Source organism: Pteropus medius, unplaced genomic scaffold (assembly GCF_902729225.1).
Source record: "Pteropus medius unplaced genomic scaffold, Ma_sr-lr_union100, whole genome shotgun sequence".
NCBI classification, from domain to species: Eukaryota; Metazoa; Chordata; class Mammalia; order Chiroptera; family Pteropodidae; genus Pteropus; species Pteropus medius.
In genome coordinates, this window is record NW_024349800.1 from 46,440,549 (window position 1) to 46,462,492 (window position 21,944).

The 21,944-nt window shown below is 47.4% G+C and overlaps 1 protein-coding gene across 1 annotated transcript in view; it reads left to right on the forward strand.

The window, feature by feature from the left end:
* The first annotated feature begins 931 nt into the window (after positions 1-931).
* The window catches only part of XDH (xanthine dehydrogenase), a 52,743-nt gene continuing 31,730 nt past the window's right edge, over positions 932-21,944 (forward strand). The window contains exons 1-13 of the mRNA XM_039886942.1: positions 932-1,083; positions 6,942-6,999; positions 8,488-8,584; positions 9,783-9,891; positions 11,302-11,428; positions 12,358-12,419; positions 15,521-15,589; positions 15,908-15,994; positions 17,130-17,271; positions 19,136-19,228; positions 19,774-19,925; positions 21,169-21,353; positions 21,492-21,546. Coding sequence (XP_039742876.1) covers positions 1,042-1,083; positions 6,942-6,999; positions 8,488-8,584; positions 9,783-9,891; positions 11,302-11,428; positions 12,358-12,419; positions 15,521-15,589; positions 15,908-15,994; positions 17,130-17,271; positions 19,136-19,228; positions 19,774-19,925; positions 21,169-21,353; positions 21,492-21,546 — 1,278 coding nt within the window. The 5' untranslated portion in view covers positions 932-1,041. The remainder of the gene's footprint in view (positions 1,084-6,941; positions 7,000-8,487; positions 8,585-9,782; positions 9,892-11,301; positions 11,429-12,357; positions 12,420-15,520; positions 15,590-15,907; positions 15,995-17,129; positions 17,272-19,135; positions 19,229-19,773; positions 19,926-21,168; positions 21,354-21,491; positions 21,547-21,944) is intronic.

Genomic DNA, 21,944 nt, shown 5'->3' on the forward strand with positions numbered 1-21,944 from the left:
GAGAGAGAGAGAGACAGAGAGAGAGAGAGAGCGAGAGAGCGAGAGAGCGAGAGTGAGAGCTCCAGCGAGCTGGGAGGGGCAATTGGGTGCTGGACTAGAGAGAGCCCATTGAAGCGACAATACCTATGTGTGTTTACACAGGAATTCATGAATACTGGATGGGGGAAGGTTTTCAGCTCTGAGTTAACTTGGCCTCTGCCTAAGTGGTGTGAGCATTTTAATTTATTTGGTATTACAAAATATTTCTATGAATTACGCTGACAACATATTACGGGCATATTCTTGAGAGATATGGATAAATGAACAGCCTCGAAAATAGTTTGTTATTAGGATTATTTTAGTTGTGTTGCTGAGAATATATTAGTAATAGTAATAAACATTATGGTTCTTTGCAAACTTACAAAGCACTTCCGAAATATATCATGTGCCCCTCAGCCTTCTGCTCTTGGTACAGTTCTGAAGGTGATAAGTGACTGGCTGAGGTCAAATGCCAGGTGTTGCATCTGGATCACTGGGCACCACATCCTGTGACCTCCGTATTCCTCCAGTCTGAGGGAGAATGAGTCCTGTATGTAAGGGCTGAGTCTGCATTGCTGTAAATGTGGACGGTGAAAAGAGTGTAGAAATGGAAGGTATGAATCAGCTCTGCTGCCCTGACTCTGACAATGGCCCTTCCCGCTTCTCTACCTTCAGCAAGTGGGAAGGTGAAGCAGGTTCCACAAGGGCAGTGCCTAAGACTCATGGTCACCTGGCTCCGGGGCTGATATTCTTGCTGATTCTATGCCTTCCTGCATGTTCTTTGACACAGGTGTTGGGGGTGTGATTTGCTGAGAATGATTGCTTGCATTTTCCTTGATTATGCAAACCAGTAGCTCTTGCCAAGAACTCTCCATGGCCTGAAGCTCTAAGCTGGTTCTCTCCCATTGGCTGACTTCCTTTCATTTTTAGGGGAGGCGTATTGTTCAAGTTTCAGAGCTGTGATACCTGCCAGTGTCTCCTGGGAGTGAGGTACCTGGAGTTCAGGGACCCTAACTGGTGACAATGACAGCAGACGAGTTGGTTTTCTTTGTAAATGGCAAAAAGGTAAGCAGGGGCCGATCTCTGCACTGGCTTCCCTGCTCCCTGAGCAGGGATGCGTGTCCTCTGGAAGAGGCCTGTTCTTATTCTCTCTCTCTTGTGTTTTCTTCTCTCTCTCTCTCTCTCTTCTTTCAAAGGTGTCACTGCCTTTATGGAGACATTGGGGAAAGAAGACCTTTTCAGGGTTAGAACGTAATCAAGATATTCAAGGGGCAAAGGAGTGAGGGGGAAGGAAGCAAGAAGTGAGGTGTCTGTGAGCTTCCCCCACCCAACCACGTCTCTATAGTAGTAGAGACACTGGCTCGAAACTGCAAAAGGGGGTCAGGGTTCCAGGTGAGACTTGAGGTCACGCGCCACACTTACACTTCTGCGTTTCATCGGATATATCCTAAGGCCTTTGTTGCTCTCTTTACTGGGAGAAGGAATAGGAACGTGTTTTCTTGTTAATGTCAGGTTATAAAATGTATACAGCCTTTGCTTCCGATACTTCATGTATGTAAATATAACAGAAACTTTGTGTGAGGGCATCTACTGACATCTTGTGGCAAGCCAAATTTCTTTTTCATAAAGGGCTTGCTCTGCCCTCCCTTAGTTTTACATATAAATATTGCAAATCTTTTACTTTGATAAAAATTGACCTCTTGGATTAACTTCATTAATGCCCAGGGTCCTAAGGAAGGTGGGGGTGGGGTGAGCCAGAGGGGGACTCGTGACATAGATACTAGTCCTTGCAGCACCGGAAGGATGAGGATCGTTGCAAATTCTAACGCAGGTGCAGGGAGAGAAAGTGCAAGCATGAGACATTGTCTCCATCCTCCACTCACCCTCCCTGCACTGGTGCTGACTTGCTCATGTCTGCTTCCACTCCCCAGCTGGGAGCGAAAGGGAAGTAACAGGGCAGCCATAGTTGTGCATTGTAAATGAGTGATGAATGTAGTGAACTTCCCAGTGGGCAATTTTATTTGTTTTGCGATCGATATTGTCAGTTTTGAGTTGAGAAACAGAGTGACTGTTGAGATAATTTTTAAGGACAAAATATGCTTTGTAGGATATCTAGTGCTTAAATTGTCAGGGTGTGTTTGGGTGACTAGCAAGAAAATTCCATGAACCATTGCAACATCAGTGTTCCAAAGACTGTTGGATTCAGTTTGAGTGGCGTCACCTGGAGGCACTGGGGCATGGAGTCATCCACATTCTTCTGGGTTCAAAGTCGTCTCTCCATGCAAATTTCTTTTCAGAATTATCATCTGACTTCAAACCAAGAGGAAGAGTAAAAGCTTCCTCGTAGATGGTAGCAAGACTTTAGCACCCAACATTTCAAACAACTTTGTTGCATTCAGCAATTATATTGTAGAGATTTAAGAAACAGTTGTTGAACTGATTTTCTAGAAGGGTTACTTACACAAAGGCATCTTCTGTAGAATTTTTCTAAGCAATTTCATATTGAGTAAGCAGCTGACTTCAATGACTTCCAAGGCTACATCTCACTGTAAGGTTTAATAATTTATTAAGCCATCCTTTCCTCTGTGACAGTACAAGGTTCTGTTCTTTACTGATGTTTCGCTGGGAGGCCCTGGATCTAGAAAGAAGCATTTCAAATCTACCTTGGCGAAAACTGTTTCCCTATGTATTTTATTTTCACTTCAGGAAAGCAATTTCAAATTTTTAGATGGTATCATCACATCAAACCCTGTAGTCGCCGAAAGCTTCTACTACTGCCAGTTTCTGTGATGAATATTCGTGTCCGTAATTTATAAACATGTGCCCCCTTGAGAAACTGCTGGAAAGGTGGAGAGGCAGTGCAAGGAGGGATGAGGTAGAAGCAGTACTGTAGAAGCAAGACCTAACAGGGGAATTCCCAGTCAAATTAAGGCAGTGGTGAGTACGTTTCCTCCCATTTCTATTCCCAAGATATTCTAGACATTTTGTTACAGGATATTATGCAAAGAAATCACCAAAGAAGCTCTCAGAACTTGGTGACTCACTCTTAAATATGAGCCTTCTATGCTCTGTTTCAAACTGCTGTCTAGGACTCTGTCTTCACTAGCTGGGGTCCTGGAGAGGGTGTAATGGCCACTGATCACACGCCCCAAGGGCCTTCTGTGTTGGTGAATGGGCCTTGGTGGCTGCTGGTTTTCACATCTCCTGATCTAGAGTCAGAATCAAAGGTAAAGAGCTGCCCAGGATTTTGTTACCATTGTAGTGATTGTCTTTTTGGAGGGTAGGATTTTTGCTTCTGAGCAGTCATTCTCTGTTAAGAAAAGATTGTGGCATCTGGAGGATTCTGGGAAGATGCAGCATGTAGGGTTCAGCTGAATGTGTCCAACAGTGATCCCCCTAAGAACAGGCTATCAGCGAGTCAACTCACTCACTTACTCACATCGTCAATATTTAGCAAGTTCCTCCCAGCCCTGAGCCTGTGGGACATGTGCATGCTGGTGGAATACATCTCTGAGATCAGGCATTGCCATTTAGGAGCCTATGAACTAGCTGGAGAGGTGGGTTATGATTAGGCAAAATAATATATCCCAAAATGTATTTCACAGAAAACTATCCCCATGAAATACTATGTTTAGATATTCTTAAACCACTTAACCCAATTTTGGCACAAAGTAGGTACCTAATTAATATGGATGTAATGAATGGATGAATATTAAAAGTGCTAAGAAATCCTCTAGTACAGAAATTTATTTTTTAAAAAACTTTATAGTATAATATTATTTTAAATTTATAAAAAAGTTCCAAATAGAATACAAAGAAATATTAAATAGGCTTTACTCACATTCCTCACTTGTTGACATTTGCTTATTCTCTCTCTCCTATATATAAATACATATGTAATATGTATTTACATGTGATATATATAAGTATATATTTGCACATAGATATATAGATGTATGTATTATAAGTACATAAATACTTTTATATATTTACTTATATATGTAAATAATATAAATAGATATATAAAGCATAACATTTTCTATTGAATCCTTTGAGGGTAAATTTCTCAGACATCATGTCCCTTTACACTTTAAAGTAAGAATAAGGATATTGCGATGGAAGCACAGACTATTTATAAAAGTCAGGAAGTGTAGTTTTGATAGAATACTGTAATCTACAGACCTTATGCAATGTTGTTCCACCTCTCCCAGTAATGCCATTAACCCCCTGCCCCTCCCCGCAGCCCTGGATCCTGTCTTGTAATCAGTCGTCATGTCTCTTTAGTCTCCTTCAATCTGGAACAACTCCTTAGCTTTCTTTGTCTTTTGTGACCTTGACGCTTATGTAGAGAACAGGTCAGCTGATTTTTAGAACATCCCTCATTTTGAGTTTGTGTCTTGCTTTCTTATAATTAGATTCAAATCTGCATTTTGGGGGAAACACCAGAAATGTGATGTGTCCTAAGTGTACTACATCAGGAGGCACATGATGGCAATTTTACCCATGAGTTGTGATATCAGCTTTGATCACTTGGTTAAAATGGTGTCTACCAGGTCTCTCCACTGTAAGGTTACTCTTTTTCTCTTTATAATTAATAAATAATCTGTGAGCAGCTACTTTGAGACTACGTAAATATCTTGATTTTCAAACTTTTACCCACTAGTTTTAGTAACCATTGATGATTCCTGACTGGATCAATTGTTGGGCAGATTACAAGATGGCCACACATATTTATTAGCTGTCATTCTTCTGCCAGGAACAATTTTCCCTTTTCTCCCATTTGTTTGTTTCTTTACTAATTATCAGTCCAGACTCATGAGTTTTAATTTTATTTAATGGATTTTAACCCATTATTTGAGCCATTATTTGTTTCGATGCTCGAGTTTTAGCAGAGCAGTCTGCTTGACTCAGTGTTTCCTAAGTTTGCTTCCCCACCACATGTTTTTCCTTTCAGACGCCTGTCGGCATCCCGTGGAGACAGGGTTTTGTGGAGTTTTCTGGGGCAAACCGTGAAGCCGTGATGTGAGAGTGGCGCAGCCATTCTCTGTAAGAACGCAAAGGGGATGGACCACTTGCAGCTGGGGCGATACGAAAACCCTTTGCTAGAGAAGCATTTAGGATCCTCTGATAAGTCAAAATGCAGGTGGAGGGGAATGGAATGGTCAAAGGCTTAGGAACCTAGAGGTATGTGATGTGTTTTCACTGGAGTGTGAAGCCCAGCTTGGAAGGAAAGTAGGAGAGGGGAAAGCTGAAAATGGAGATTGGGGACATATTGAAATGGGCCTTGAAAGACAGTCAAAGGAACTCGGATGTTCCTTCGAATGCGTGAGAGGTCACTGAAAGTATTGAGCAGGAAAACTTACGTGAGGCGGTAGAAGCGGAGCTGCAGGGTAGGAGGAAGGAGCGATTTGCGGGGAAGGTGGCACGCTACGAGGCTCTTACTGCTGTCCACAGAAAAGTGACAAGAATCTTTACTTTGTGCACTTATAATTTCTTCTCCAGAGAAGGAAATAGCTCCTTGCGTAAACTTTGTAACCAGGACTTTGAATAAACTGTATCTATGGGGTGACCTTCCACTTTCCTTTGAACTTTATCCAAGAGGCGAATTCTGGCAGTTTTGTGACCTCTTCGATTAATTTTGGTCAATTAAAAAATGCTATAGCCATTTCTAAGTTGCCGAGCACCGTCTCAATTCAGGGCAGAGAGATGAGGGTAGCAAGACAGTTCTCCTTTAATTGACGGTGGTATAAGATGGCTTCCCACCACTAGGAACATTCAGTTGCATCTCTGTGACGTGGGGCATGTGCTTCCCTCAGGGTAGCTGCTCTCCCCCAGCCTCCAGTTCTGGGGGAGTCCACTCCATGCAAAATCTGTTAGAGTCCCCATCACCTCCTGTAGTCGGTTTTTCTGAGAACGATTTAGACACGTGTAAAGCAGCACTCACTCGTTCTGCCCCTTCCCCTCTCATGCGTGGCCTACGCTGGGTCTACGGCCAGCACTTCATTGTTTGTTCTCCCAAACTCCGGGAGGGCACCCTGATCCCAACACGGCCACTTCTTCAGCTTGTCTGATAAGCCCATCTCCAGCTGTTTAGATATGCCAGACCACTACATCCCTCATACTGCAAAGGTCACATGTCAGCTTCCCACGTAGTGCCCTGAAAGTCCCCTCACGAAGTTTCAGGTGCGAGGCACAAAGCCGCTCTCCCGACTTTAAAGATGTGGGACTCATAGCTCTGTTCTCTCTAAAGAAATCTTATCACAAATTCTATCCCCTTAATCATCCCAATCGCCCAAACCCTTCTACCCTTGATAACATGTGAGGAGTAGTGGAATGGTTTTCGATAGATTTCCTTTGACAATTTACATCGGGAGCTACCACTTCACTTTGTAGACAGCCTTCTCCATCCTATTGAGAATTCCATTTGTGGCTCATTGGTTTGAGATCGCTCCTGCATTTCTGACATGCGGTCGGCTGCGATAGCCCGATTCATCCAGTGCTCTGCTGTGAGCACAGGACCACAGGCTGGCTGGCTGCCGTCTGAGCACGTGCACGTCAGGAGGCAAAGCCAGAGGTCTGCGTGGGGTCACTCTCAGCTGTCTCTGGAGTCCACAGGTGTGACCCAGCAGCTGGAAATGAGACGACATATTTGATTCCAAGGGGGCTTTGCCTTGGTCAGCCCAACTTCGTACCTAAGCACTGTCTAGTGGATCCCAAGCCCTACTGTAGAATTTTAGAATAGAAGGGTATTAGCACATACATAGTTTGGTTTGTAGTTAATATGCTCATTCTTATGGAATTGTCCAGAAAAACACTTTAGTTTTCATAAGATACTTAGCACATCCCATTAACTTTACAAATTCTTGGGCAAAACGATAGTAAGTGTACTATGATATATTTTGTTTCTGTTTTTGTTTTTACAGGTGGTGGAGAAAAATGCAGATCCAGAAACAACTCTTTTGGCCTACCTGAGAAGAAAGTGTATCCTGACTTTGAAGTGGCGGTGAGGGGGAGGGGGCAGTGGGACTCACCCTCTGGACAACACATCATTTTCGTGACTGGTAGGCAGGCCGTGAAGTGTGGAGGAAGTAGCAGTGGATTAGGTTTCTGGACACCTGTGTTTTAGTCACAGCTCTGTCACTTGGCAGCCGTGTGACCCTGGGGAAGTCATTTGAGCTTTCTGGGTCTGAAATTCTCAGCTGTCGAATAAGAAGATTGTTCTTGATGTTCTTTAAGGTTGCTTCCAGCTAAGGCTCTAGTAAAGCCAAGATCGAATCCCAGGCCTGTAGAACAAGTAGCTGCAAAAGGCCCTCATGAGCCCTGGCCAGCTTCGTGGTCATTCTGCCTCAGGAGGAGCCGGGCCTTTCTCAGCAGATCTTGGCCTAATACATTAGTGGGCTTCCTGGGGAATGTTTCTAGCTCTGGGAAGGTGGAAAGAAAGTCAGGGGAATGAGTGTTTGTTGAGAAGGGGATGCCCGAGGTGGAGAACTGTGCAGAGGCACCATCCATTGTGGAAATGGCAATGCTGGGAAACATGGGGCAGGGGACACCTGAGGGAGGAGCCCCTGTATCTTTTGTTATTTCAGAGGAGGGAAGTATTCTGAGACCCTGGAAGAAAAACAACAGCAGAAAATGTAATAGGAGCTAATGTTTAATGAGCACTTACTATACACAGGTGGAGTTCAGGGTGATTTACATAGATTATCTAACCGATCCCTCTAGCAATCCCTTTGACAGAAGAGGAAGTGAGGCCTGCATTTGTTAAGGGACCTGCTTCTCACTCAGGTCTTTCAGGAAACATTGGCAGAGCCTAGACTAAAGCCTAGAGCTATGCTCTTAACTTGCCACCTGTACTGGAAACTCCCCAGGGGTCTGTTGTCAGGACCATGCTAATCCTGACTTCTGTCAACAAACCTCTTTCACTTCCAGAGGCAGAAATATCCAGTGGTTCATTCTAATGACATATTTTGGGGCAACAAAAGATTGTTTCAACTCCCACAGAAGCGAGGTTCCAGGGTTGTTACCTCATGTCCACTCACTTCCTGTCAGACACAGCTGGCTCTTTGTACTTTAGACTGGATTTTTGACCTGGAGGGGCCAGGATTTTTGACCTGGAGGGGGGAGGTTCAAAGCACACAAAGTCGGTGATTTTTTTAAGTTGTTGACGTTAATTTTAGTTTTCTAATAAAGTTTTGAAAGCCCCAAGGGGGTGATACTTGGGTGCTGTCTGACAGGACTTTGATGTCTTTCCCCTTTGGGGTAGTGGAGATGGCCCCATTTCCTGCTTCCCTGGGGTACAGTGCAGTCTCTCTGAATGAAGAGGCCATGTGGATCTGCTGCCTCCCTGAGCGGAGAGGCCTGAGCTTGTGTGTGGCAATGGGTGGCTCTACACTCACAGCTCTACCCACGTACTTCCCAGCAGCCCAGCAAGACTTTTTCTCTGAGTTCATGTTCCTTAACCTTGACCAGTGGGGCTGAGCGGGACCAAGCTGGGCTGCGGAGAAGGGGGCTGTGGGGCTTGCACCGTGATGCTTTCCAAGTATGATCGTCTCCAGAACAAGATCGTGTATCCTTTGCCTGCTTGCTGATTGCCCCTGTGAGTGAGGACTATGATGTAGGGGTCAGCTCGTGAGTGTGTCTGTGTGCACGTGTGATCTTTCTAAAGTTCAGACTCATTTTCATCCCGTGAAATCTTTCAAAAGGTCTCCAGTGCCCCCAGGGTCAAGTCCACTGTCTTTGTTTAGCGCATGAAGCCCTTCGCAATACGCCTCACCTTTCCTCTCCAGTTTTCTTTCTCTTCATGGACCCAACACTCTACTCATGCGGAGACAACTGTGAACAACTAACGCCTCATGCCCACTAATTTCCTGGTCTTTGCATAAGCTGTTTCCCAAGTCTTTTAAATATCCTTTGTTCCAGGACTTTTCTACGTGGCTAATTGTTACTAGCTCTTTAGGACTGGGCAAAATATCACCTCCTCCAGGAAGCCTTCCTTGATCTACCAAGATTGGGTTAGGTGCCCTTAGTTCCATAGTACCCTGTGCACAGACTTCCTGAAGCAGTTACCATAAGATATTTAAATTGCTTCTTCACACTGGCTTCTATTTTCCTGGGTGGACGGCAAGCTATTAAAACAACATGAATTTTGTCTTATTCGGATTTATTAATCAGTCTTCCCAAGAGTTCCTGGCGTATGGTTGGCATTCAGTCACTGATGTTGACTGTATAAGTGATGAGTGATAAATAAAGGAATGGACGTGAGCAAGCTCTCTCTGAGGAGTTCATGTCCCTTGGGGATTTCGTCCTCCCACAGGAATGGGAGAAATAGAGGTGGGCGAAAATAACAAAAGTGCCGGGAGGTTCTGCAAGTGAAGAAGCTAATGAAGGGCCCTGCAGAGACAGTGGCATACGTTGGGCCTGGAGCCTGCTAGAAACTTTCTTTTAACTTGGCCTCCAGTGTCAAGCTGAGTAGAAGTGGCGGAAAGTGACCCGGGATTTCTTGCCCAGCTCAGAGGCCTGGGGTGTACTGATACCTGACTCCACGGGACCCTGGAGAGGCTCAGGCCTCGTGTATGGGGAGAGCGTCCTTTGTTCCTGGCTGGGATTCTTGGGTAGAGGGGTGAGGACCCCTGTGGAAGAGACAAGAACATAATGTAGAGTGAAGAGAAATGGTATACACCATCATAAGGTCTCCTGGGCCCTGCACTCTGGTCCACTCTGACGACCTGAGTGGACAATGGAATGACCTTAATCTGGGGTTCCAGCCACTTTTCTGCCAATGCCTGCTTGGCTCCCATCTGCTCCTTGCACCACGTTGCCGTGACAACCATAGAAGGAATAGGAAGCACCAAGACGAGACTACATCCTGTGCAGGTAACCAGAGTAAAGGGAGTTCATGACAAGGCTGCAGACTTGCATTGGGTTGTTGGGCTGAGTGTCACTGCCCGGGCAGAGGAGGCAGGTGGCCTGGGCACCTCCCCAACTCCTCCAGGGTGGGAGATCTGTGAGGTGGAAAGAGAGGGCACCCAAGCCTGAAGCTCCCTCCTTTGTCAGGGGTGGATATAACATTTCATGACCCCAAGGAAATGGAGAGGTCAACAGGATCTGATGGCTGGACAGTTAAGTTGCACCAGAACTGGAGGGAAGAGGGGCGGGGTAAAATCCTCACCTTGCACCTGAGTGCGCTCAGGAAACCCCTCGCCTTCCCAGATTTGAGATTCCAAATGCTCTGTGCTCCTTGGTAAAACGCCCACCTACTCCCTGCTCCCTCAAACGGTAATTCTGTTGTACCTCTCAGGTCCCACTGCAGATAAACGAATGTGGGCTCTAGGCCTCCGTCCTCATTAAAATGGAGGTTAGCAAGAGCTGAATTAGAGAATAGAGATGTGAGGGTCTGACCAAGGCCACCTGGGAATGAACTGAAATTGGGAACACTTTTGGAAAGAGTGGGCGGTAATCTGGAAGGTTTCGCAGAGACGATCAGAATGCTCTCAGGCAAAGTAGAATGGAACACACAGGGGAGCAGAGCACTGTGGGAAGGAAAGGCCACTGTTCCCAATGCTTTCTGTTTGGAGAAACTGAGGCAGGGCAATCTTTGGAGATTACGAGCACAGACGGTGCCAGGCTCAGATCTTAATCCTCCCTTGACCATTTGGGGAGACCTGTTGTTCAGAGCATGCCGTCCTGGGGCTCCTTATGAGAATCTGGGAGCCAGGGCCTCTGGTTGAGCAAGCCAATTACACACCTTGGGAAGAGCATCTTGGACCAGGCAGGTGAGGTCAGAGCAAGGTGGGAGTGGTATTGCTTCATCTCTATGGCTTTGTTTCTTAGGCAGGAAAAGGGAAAATTACTAACCTTGTCCAACCTGTAGGGGATGTGAAGAGGTTAATTAGGACTTGTAATTTTCATTGAGATAAATAGATGAAAGAAAGAAAGAATGAATATTTTAAACACTGGGATCATAGCTGTATAATTAGGCTAAAATCCTCCCTTTCTTATGGTCCAGATCCTTATTCTCAATATGCTTATTTCGGCTCCAAATAAACGAGATTCCACTTCTTGTCCATCTAGTTTTTTCTCTTGGTTTCTGTGACACTATGGCTCAGAGAGACTTGGTAACATGGCCAAGGTCACAGTTGGTAACTGGTGGCACTAGGGTTTGACTTCGTGAAGTGACTGCTACCCCACACTGCCTGTCAACGTGGGCTGGCTTCAGCTGAGTCGCGTAGAGATTCTGAGAGGGGTTCTGCCAACACAGGTGTCCGTGTCATCTGTCCCTTTTAGGAGAGGATTGCTAAAAGCCATGGTTCCCAGTGTGGGTTCTGCACCCCCGGTATCGTCATGAGCATGTACACACTGCTCCGGAACCAGCCCGAGCCCACCTTTGAGGAGATCGAGGATGCCTTCCAAGGTACGGGTCTCAGGGCACAGCCCAGGAGGTGAGATGGCACACGGGGCTCTCCGGGCGTCAGGGCAGGGCCTTAGTGCAGGCCAGGAACGGGCCAGGAGTTTGAGGCACTGCCCTTTGAAGGAATGGCTCAGGGTACCCCAACGTGGTGGCTTAGATCTGCTGGAAGGCTGGTCCTCTTTTAGTGTGAAGAACACTCAGGTGGGTTGGAGACCTTAGATCTCCTGCCTTAGTGTTTGTCCTCTTGAGATGTCTTCCTGTCCTCCTTCTGCACTAGGATGGGGTGACAGTGGGTGGCTGGCACAAGAGGAGGTCATGTGGGAAACTCCACAGAGGCTAGTGATATCGCTTTTTTCCTTCTCAGCATTCACCACAACAGGATTCTGCAGGGTAAAGGCTACATCTGAGGAAGGCAGCCATGATTCTGAACCTAGGGCAGGGAGGGCTTCCCACTCTGCCTCTGTGAACAGGCCCAGGAACCTGGCCAGGTGTCTGCTCCCCTGGATTGAACAGAGGAGGCTCCCCATCCATCTGCCATTTTAGTCCATCATTTATTTTGTCCATCAGTGCTATTGAGTCCTAGTACATGTCATATACTGTATAGGGTACAAGGGACACGGGGATGAAAGACACAATCTCTACTCTCAAGGAGTTCACACGCTGAAGGAGAAGAGAGTTCATAATGAGGTTTGATAATCTCACTCATAAAACTGTGACTAGGAACCAGGGGAGCACAGTCTGGCATTCTAGGAAGGCTTCCTAGAAGAAGCGATAGATACTTTAAAGTCAACAGTACAAAGAGGAGGAGGGGGCTTCCAGGCAAAGAAAACAATATGCCAGGAGAGTATATGACTGGGCTGGGAGCGAAGCCACAAACCCTTCATCTGCACTGGGGCCAGCACTGACTTCGTGGCTTTTTTCTTGGCCCACAGGAAACCTGTGCCGCTGCACAGGCTACAGAGCTATCCTCCAGGGCTTCCGGACCTTCTCCAGGGTAAGTGGGGGCCCCAGGACAACAGTGGCCTTGCTCCCAGGAATCATGCCAAGAGGAATGCCAAGGGCCTCTGGATTACAGAGAAGGAAGATATGATGGCCAGCTGGCAGGTCCTCCTGCTGCGGACACCTGGCGGTGGACCCCACCATTCTTATTCAGAGAGGGGTTCTCCTCCAGAGCACTGGGACTATCCTTCAGGGAAAGCCTAGAGAACTTGTTCCTAGAAGAGGCGCGCTGCCTGAGAGCTAACTTCCTCCAGGGTGTTTGGGCTTGACGACCTTCCTTGGAGACTGGCACGCTCAGCCCGTGACACAGGTGCTAAATGTGGCATGTAATAACAACCTGGCCCGACTCAACACTCACGTCCCTCCTCCTTTCCTCTCCGGGCTGCCTTCTGCAGTTGGCACTCTGCTGGGCTTATGAAACTGCTAATCGGATCTCCAGACAGTTTGTGAACCTCTGCAACATTCATAGAACTCTGAGGGAGAAGCCGCAGCCTGGGTGCTCAAGCGTTGCTTACATCAACACAGATATACTCCTGCCATCTGGCAAGGAAGACAAATGGCTGGCCTTGCCATTCTTGGCTTAATCTCCCCAGATTTTACCTGATTCTCCAAATGGGTTGATCCTGATTCCAATCAAACTGTCTTGTCTCAATTTGATTCAGGGTTGATGGTAGGGTCACAGACTCCTGTGCTTTTTGCTGACCTGCAGGGTTGGTATTTTATGAAAAGAAGTGTTTCTTCCGAATGACTTCAAAGGAGTGGAGATGGAGATGGGGGCTTTTAAGGATGAAAAACACAACACCTTGATGAGGAGCTAGCAGGTGTGGATTTAAATGAAAATGATTGAAAGCTCAGATTCAGAGTCTGCAGACCTGAGTTCAAATCTCATTTCATCAGGCAAATTTTCTTATTTCTAAAATGGGGATTATAATAATACTTACCTTTGTCGAAAGCACTTATTGTAAAGCTCTTGGAACAATACTGGGCATATCTTAAGCATTAAACAAATGGCAACTATTAATTATGATGCTGGTACATTTCCTCCATGACTCAATATTTGACATTTATCAATTGTTCATTATCAATTGTTAATTTCCCCCACAAATTTATTTCATAGGAGGTTTCTCAAAGAGATACTATCTACCAGCCCTCCTAGTTTCTTAAAAAAGAAGGGCTTTTGAGCATAACTGACAATTATGCTTGTTCCCAGGGTTGAGCTGGTTGCTGGTTCCATTGTATGGCATTGCTTCCCTCCATCCAGCTGCCTGGCTGCGTAGAGCAGAACGGAGCAGAGCTGAGTGCTCTGAGCAGCTAAAATGACCTGCACACACAATGTGCTCAGAAGCTCAGGCATGTTACTCCTTAAAGACCCTGGAGCCTTTATTCAGAAACTTTTTACTCTTATTTTACACCATTTCACGCCCACAACACACATACTAGAAAAGGGTGAAGAGAGTCTGCTAGAGGGGGGCACCCTGTTCACAGCAAGAAATGACAATGTCCATCCAGCAGCAAGGAAGGAAATAAAGGAAACGTAGAAACAAGCATGAGCCCAGCAGTCTTGGCCTACTGAGAATAGTGGAAGTCTCTCTGGGGGAAAAAATAGCCATATCCAACTTCAGTGACACAATGTTCATCACAATAATTTATGTCACGAACACGTCAATGAATTATCAAGAAAAAAGATCTAAGTAAGAAGGAGCTGGCATTTTAAATATCTGGAAAATGTACTTTCGTGAAGTGCATCCTTCTGCACGCAGACTGGATGAACGAGGCTGGTGCCTTATTGTGTGCAGGTCTCCTCCCTTCGCTTAGGACCTGGTGATTTTCTTTTTCCAAGAAGATGACAAGAGGCACCCTAGGAACATTTTTTCCTTTCTTCCTTTCTATCTAAATAGAAAGGAGAAGGGCAGGGTGGAGGTGGGGAGGTCCAAAATCAAGCAGCTCTGAGATCTGAAGGCGAAGCCGTGAATGTAGATGGGGCCTGCGTGTAGGGCAGCGTGCGCAGGGGGGTCAAGGCCAGGGAGGGCTTCTCTCCCGATACCAAGTCTGACAGTGCTTTCGCTTCTCCAAGGCCACACCTTTGGCCCCTGTGACCTTTTGAGAGCTGTCATGGGAACACCAGTGTGTTGTGAATCCTTTGGGAAAGGTCAGCATGGAATGATGTCTCCCGTGATTCATGTACAGAAGGGCTGCCCCCGGCCCTCTCCTCCAGGAACGGGCTGACCTGGCAACGTGCCTGGGCCGTGCCTGGGAGTTTTCCTCACTTTTGCCTCAGCGCACCCGTCTGATTTTGGAGGGTCTCCTGAGGGCCCGAGCTGAGATTCCTGCCTTCTTGGGGGCAGATCGGTCAGGCGAACACATCCCTTCCCTGGTGCCTTGGTTCTCGGAGGCAGCGATCTGGGCTCAAATCCGTGCTCTACCACTGGCACCACGAGAGGACCGGAGAAAGCCCTTTCCCCATGGGAGATGGGTCATTAGACCTGTACGCTTCCTCCAGAACAGTGAGGGATAAAGAGTACTTAGCTTTCTGGCAAGAAGTGTCTAATGAGCAGTGAAGAGGCCGTCAGACACACAGGCTATACACATCTCTAGACCCAGCACTGGTCTTGGAAATCCTTGTCAGGATCCCCACAAAGACCCCAGCCTGGGAGGCACCCAGCCAAGCCCCATAGAACTTGATTGATCTAGAAACAGAAGCTGTTGAATGCTGACAGAACCAAATGGGAATTTCTGTCATAGAGGCTTCTTAAGGAAGCAGCACTGAAGAGGGAAAATGGGCATAAAGATATGTTCTGATAAAGTAGGACCTATCTTTATGGATAAATTTTCTTAAAATTAAATTTCCCTGCTGCTTCTAGGAGAGATCCTATTTGTCTGTTCATGAGTTTAGTCTACATTAACTAAGCAAGAGAAAGCAGTTAAAACAGGCCTTACCCATATGCAAAGACAGGGAGGATGGCTCAGGGTATCTGCTATTCCTACTGAGACAGGTGTCAGAGCTAGATTTCACTGGACGTTAATAATGTAGGCTCTTCAGCTTCTGTGAAAACTCTTTGCAAATATTTTTTGTGTGAATGTTGTTCGTCTCTCTAGGATGGTGGATGCTGTGGAGGAAATGGGGACAACCCAAACTGCTGCATGAACCAGAAGAAAGACCACACTGTGAGTGGGTCCTTCTCTCCCTGGAAGCCTGGGGGCCACTCTCAGATCAAACGGGCCAGTGGGCTCTCTCCGCACTCTTGGCAGTGGTGGCTGGAAGAGGAAAGAGTTACACCCAGACTAAGAGGGTGATGAATGTGCACATTAACCCTGGGTCCCCCAGCAAGATCTCCTTGCTCCTGCCTTCCAGGAGCTGCCTGTCCCTCAACCAGCCCGCTGGGGGCTGCGAATGAGCTTACGTGGAAGAAGGGCTGGGTTGGTCCTACAGGGCATCTTTAAAGGAGGAGATATTATACCTTGCATCTGTTCCCTTCCCAGCAGGTCACTCTCTCGCCATCTTTATTCAACCCAGAGGAGTTCATGCCCCTGGATCCCACCCAGGAGCCCATCTTCCCCCCAGAGTTGCTGGTAGGTGATGCCCCAGGGGAAGGCCCAGCCGAGGCGCTATGCCAGGAGCCCCTGTAGATCTGCTTTATTTCATACTCACTGGGAACTTTGTATCCTCCTTGTTCTTTAGGTTTTAGCTTGAATTTGTCCTCCTTTCTCTGATACTCAGGGGTCAAGTCCCTCTGTTGCATATTCCCACAGAGATCCATATGTCTCTCCTCACATGTGTCACTCTGAGGACAGGGAGTGGATCTCTCTGGCACATCATGTATAATAACAGGTGGTCCAGAAGGATCTGCTGACCTCCTGGCTACATCTAATACATAAGGCACCCTCGCTCCCCAAGTGACCCATTCTCCTCTCTGTAAGCAGTCCATCTATTAACACACACACACACACACTTAGAAAGAGATCTCTATTCCATGGCCACAACCCGCGGCCTGCAGCTCTGTATTAAGGACACTTCTTGTGCCCACCTTCTCACGCTGATGATTCTGTTCCTCCACTTCGACATTTATGGTGAGGAAAGAAGCAAGTCACTCTCAGAGATTTTCAAGTGCAGAGTTCTCTGGGGTGTAGAGCCCTTGAAGACTGCCCGATGAGTTCAACGGGTCAGAGAGAAGGGCTCTGTAGCAGGCCGCTGGAATGTCTTTCTCTAGATGGTGCCACCTTGAGAAAACTGTCAGTTTGATTTGGGGATTTTCTCTCCCAGTCCAACATCACCCCTCATGCCCTAGAACCAGCTCTCTATTGTATTCCCTTCTGACACCTAGACCCCCGCCCACATCGTCTCCTCTGCACCTCCAGGGGACAGTGGAGGACGGTTCAGGGTGCTTCGTAGTGAGTGACCTTTGGCAGGCCCCGTGACTTCCCTGATCCTCAGGTTCCTCCTGCACCTGTTACAGATGGCACTGCCAATGCCTCTTTCAGCAAGGTCTTCTAAAGACTCCTGAGATAAGTATGTAAGAGCTGCAGCCCCATTCTTGCCTCAGGACATAGTAGTTACCCTCGCTTCTCCTCGACATGTATTTTCATTCTGAATTCAGTATTAAACAGGTCGATAGAAGGGTTGATCCCATCGTGGACTTAAAGCAAGGGCAGTGGGAGTGGCAGTGGCGAGAAGGAGACAGCATAGTAAGAAAACTGCATTTTCCAGAGGCTGAAAGATGCTCCTCAGAGGCAGCTGCGTTTTGAAGGGGAGCGTGTGACCTGGATCCAAGTCCCCACCCTGAAGGAGCTGCTGGACCTCAAAGTGCAGCACCCGGAGGCCAAGCTCGTGGTGGGGAACACAGAGATCGGTAAGGGCCCGGGGTGACCCTGAGGCCTGCCTGTGGACCCGGGACTCCCTGAGGGACCCTGGACACTCGAATTCCTGCAAAACTCCCGGCTCTGGAGTCACGCAGACCTGGTTCCATCCCTTGTTGGCTGTGTGCCTTCAGAAAAATGACTTCTCGTCCTCTGCCCTCATTTTCCCATTTCATCTATGGGGTCGATTACTCCTCCTCCGAGGGTAGTCTGGGTATTAACTGGGATCCTTGCTGACTGTTCTTCGTAAGCATTTGCAGGGTGCCGGCTCTGTGCCAGGTATGCCAGGAGGGGCTGGGATGGCAAGATCAGGGGACACAGGTCCTTCCCTTGCAGATCTCCAAGGCTAAGTAAGGAGGGAGCAATGAATACAGAGTCCAGGCCAGTGCCTGACAGGTGCTAGAGGTTCCATAAATGTCACTCTCTTCCGGGGGGCGAGGGTGTGGTGGTAAGGCAAAGGAGAGGAGATGTCTAAGTGTGATTTTTTGTGTTGCCTATGACCATGGCCACCTGCCCTACCACCTGGGATGTGCGTATTCTTATGCAAATAGGTAAGGGAGACTGGAGTTCTGCAGCTCTGGTCCTGAGGTTTGAAGAGACAGGAGGTGGCAGAGGGGCCCGCTATCCATTTCTAAACCGGGCTTGGCCAGTTTCTACTTTGGTGGGTCTCAAGCCCAGCGAGGACTGAAGGAAAAGATCATGGTACTGCCGAGGTCTACCTCTGGTAGAAGATCTCTGGTTTGGGGGGACTTCACATGCTTTTCAGCAGCCAAGTCCAGCCTGTGGAAGACTCCTGGTTCTGGTTCTTGGACCATGCAGCCATAGTCCAAGTATCCAGGGTTAACGAGTTAAAGTGGAGAATGACTGGCTTGAAGAATATTTGAGATCCTTTGACATATGACATGTTCCTTGTTATAGGTTATATAATGTCTCGATCCAGAATTTACAAAGATTTTATAAGCTCCAATTTAGAAATAATTTCTTAATACCACTCCATCTGCTCCACCCTCTCCTCCTTTAAACACCCACCCAACAGTGTGACCACTCATAGCCAGGACAGGGTGTTGTGGGAAGCTGGGTGTAAAGGGGCCCTTATGAAGATGGAAACTTACCGCCTCCGTCTGTGTTCTTTGTCCTGGGAGCCGATAATTAGAATGGCAGACCCTCGGTGCCTGCGCTACCCTTCAGGAACCCTAAACGGCATGTGAGATGATGCACAGTCATTCCGCTCTCAGCCTTTTCCATCTCTCGCCCTGTGGGTGGGGCTGGGAGAGGTGTTGTGTAACTGGTTCTGAGGAGCGAGCAGGTCTGTTCACAGAGCTTTCTACCTCGATGACCAGATTTGAAGTTTTCTCTCTCAATTTTCCTTCTTGCCTGAATGTTAAACTTCTGTGTTATTATTACTATTATACCCCAACTCTAATAATAGTTTAAGTACTAAAATGTGCCTATTTTTAGCTGTGTAATTTGGGCAAGAGACTTAATCTCCATGTGCCTCAGTTTCTTCATCTGTAAACAGAAAAATACCACAGTGTCTCATAGGGCTATCGTGAGGATTAAATGAGTTAAATATGTAAAGTGTTTAGGAGGGTTACTGACATATTTAAATGTCCTGTGTTTTCTAATATTGTTGTTACACACACACACACACCCCAGCTTTTGAGCCGACAGTGTGGAAGGCCACACTTAATCCCACATTTTGTGCACTGCACCTCCTAGTCCCAAGACACCTACAGAACATGTCATGGTTGTGAATATGTCATACACCCTGTTCGTGGTGATGGGAAGAAGCGCTGAAGCCCGCCCTGGAGAGAGAACAACGGGCCTCTCACTTCGGATCTTTCTGTCTCTCTCAAGGCATTGAGATGAAGTTTAAGAACAGGCTGTTTCCTGTGATCGTCTGCCCAGCCTGGATCCCCGAGCTGAATTCAGTGGAACGTGGGCCGGAAGGTAAGGGGAGGTTCACCTGAGCCCACGAAGGGCCTGGGAATCTAGGGATGGATCCCATGGGGAGCTGGCAGGTGCCAGGACAGCCTCTTTGGCTCTTGCTGCCACCTGCTTGCCTTGTATGGGGGAAGGGGCACTCTACATTGCCTTCCTCCTTGGAGCATTTATAGTAGGGTGCCTGAATTTTTAATGATGTTATAATCCAATGGGGTCAGTGCAGGTGCTTGGTACTTTAAAAAAAAAAAAAAAAGTGCCAGGACTTCATCTTCAGAGATCTGATTTTATTGAGCTGAGACCCACTGGTTTAGAGGAAAGAGCACTCTGGGTGTAGGAGAAGAGGCCTGCGGTTGAGTTCTGGCTCTTTTATTAGCTGTGTGGTATTGGGCAAGTCACTTAACCTCTCTGGGCCTTACTTTCTTCATCCATATAAGGATGTGAGGCCTGGTTCAGCCTCACTCAGGTTGCTGTAAAGCATCGTAGGAGCTGTGTAGAAGACTGTTTTCTGAGCTGTGAGAGCGATGCCTGTTATTCTGAACTCATGTTCCCAGGGATCTCCTTTGGAGCTGCCTGCCCCCTGAACTCTGTGGAAAAGACCCTGCAAGATGCCGTTGCTGAGCTTCCTGCCCACAAAACAGAGGTGTTCAGAGGTGTGCTGGAGCAGCTGCGCTGGTTCGCTGGGAAGCAGGTCAAGTCTGTGGCGGTGAGTCCCTGTTCAGGGGCCTGCAAGGCACTGGGGCTCAGGCCTTTCATCCCAAGGCAGGGGAGCTGGCCTGGTCTCTTCTGCAGACCCCGTGGGCCTCAAACCTTAGTGCTTAGGACCGCCTGCGGGTGTTTGTTAAAATGCAGATTCCTGGGCCTTGCCCTCAGAAATTCTGGCTCAAAAATAGGGCTGGATGGAGCCCTGCAGATGCTTCTGATGAAGGTGGTCTGCAGGCCACAGCAAGAAACACTTGCTCTGTGAGTCTTCCCCACCCCCGAGGTTGAAGAGATGGAGCCTCCTGCCCCTGTCTTCCTGAACTTGGCCAAGGCTCTCAGCAGGTGGATAGAGATAAGTTTTTTAGGGAGAAGCCAAAATAGGGAGGGAGACTGCCTTTCGGAGTTGGGGGAGAACCAGAGGTAGATCCCCCTGAGTGGAGGGAGGGGTCTACCTGTTAACTGTCACAACTGGCCTTCAGACTAGTCCCTAATTCCCAGTTTTCAGGTAGCGATCATACACCTTGTGCCATTTGAGGCTTACAATAGTTGATGGGATTGGGAGGAAAGTATCCCTTCTCTTGTACTTACTTTACTGTTTTTTAAGTTAAAACAAAATAGAGCAAAACAGCCTCCCCCCATTCTCTGTACCCTACCCCAAGCACCTGCCACTTTCCATTATAAATTAGGAGATATAAACTCAAGAATCTCTGCTGAGTTCCCAGCGTGGCAGGAGTCTACTTCCAGGAAGAATTTGTTCTCAGTGTGCAACCAATTTTCTTCCTTCTTTCTAATAATGAGAGCCCTGTGTCTGGTTCTCCTTACCAAGTTGCCAGGAAGCTCAGATGCAGTTAGAGCAAATTGTCCATTCTTGAAGCTTCCTCCTCTTTTTCCTTGATCTTTATCTTCTATTTCTGTTTACTAACTCTGTGTGGCCCCTGTGATAAACCACCTTAACCCTTTCAGAGAAAGGTTGAGTGAGATTAATCAAACAAATTTAGAGGGGCCGATGCCAGTTTATGACTGGTAAATTTCCGAGCTGGAACCCGACCCCAAGCATTTGGATCTCGAGTTTTGCACATCGTTCTGAAGGCCGGAGTTCTCACTGTGCCGGTCTTGCATCTACAGGGGCTGGAGGTCCTCAGGTCTCCCTTCGGCAGGTGTCGTCCTCCTGCCCTGTGTTTGGGAGCCAGCTGGGTTAGCAAGGATTTCCTGGGTGGGCTCTCATGCACACTCTCTGCTCGCCCTAGTCCATTGGAGGCAACATCATCACCGCCAGCCCCATCTCCGACCTCAACCCGGTGTTCATGGCCAGCGGGGCAAAGCTGACCATCGTGTCCAGAGGTGAGTTGCCTTACGTAAAGGTCAGGAAAGAGGACCTTGGGGGAGAAAAGGCTCACGAGATAGGTCACTTTCTGGAGAAACAGAATCCATAGTTCAATGACCCAGCTGTCATAAGGTTTGGATTCCTGGAAGCTATAAGGGGGATACGCCCAGGTTAAGGGACAGGAGAGCTGGGTCACCTCTTTATTAAGAATTCACAACCAGCTCTGTTATCAGATGCCTTACCTAGTGGAACCAGCATGTACCAGCTCAACACAGCTGATTGCTGGATTTTTGGGGAGCCTGTAAGCATTTGTTGAACATGGCCATTATTAAAAATTAAATTATATAAACTTACAGCGAGATTAAAAACAAAGATAATAAACTCTCAAAGTCACCACTTCCTAATTATTTGACTTCATTTTGCTGTTGTCTATGTTCTTGAGATTACTTCCATCCACTGTGTCCGTAGAGCAGAAATGCTTTATAACGATGTGCTACTGGGCATCTTCCCCCAACACCTCCCCCGGGTTTGATGACTTGCCAGAAGAACTCGCAGGACTCAGCATATAGTCATACTCAAGGCTAAGACTTATGTTGGAATATTCAAAGCAAAATCAGCAAAGGGAAAAGGCACATGGAGTGAAGTCCAGAGGGAGGCACAAGCTTCCAGAGTCTTCTCCCAGTGGAGTCACACAGGACA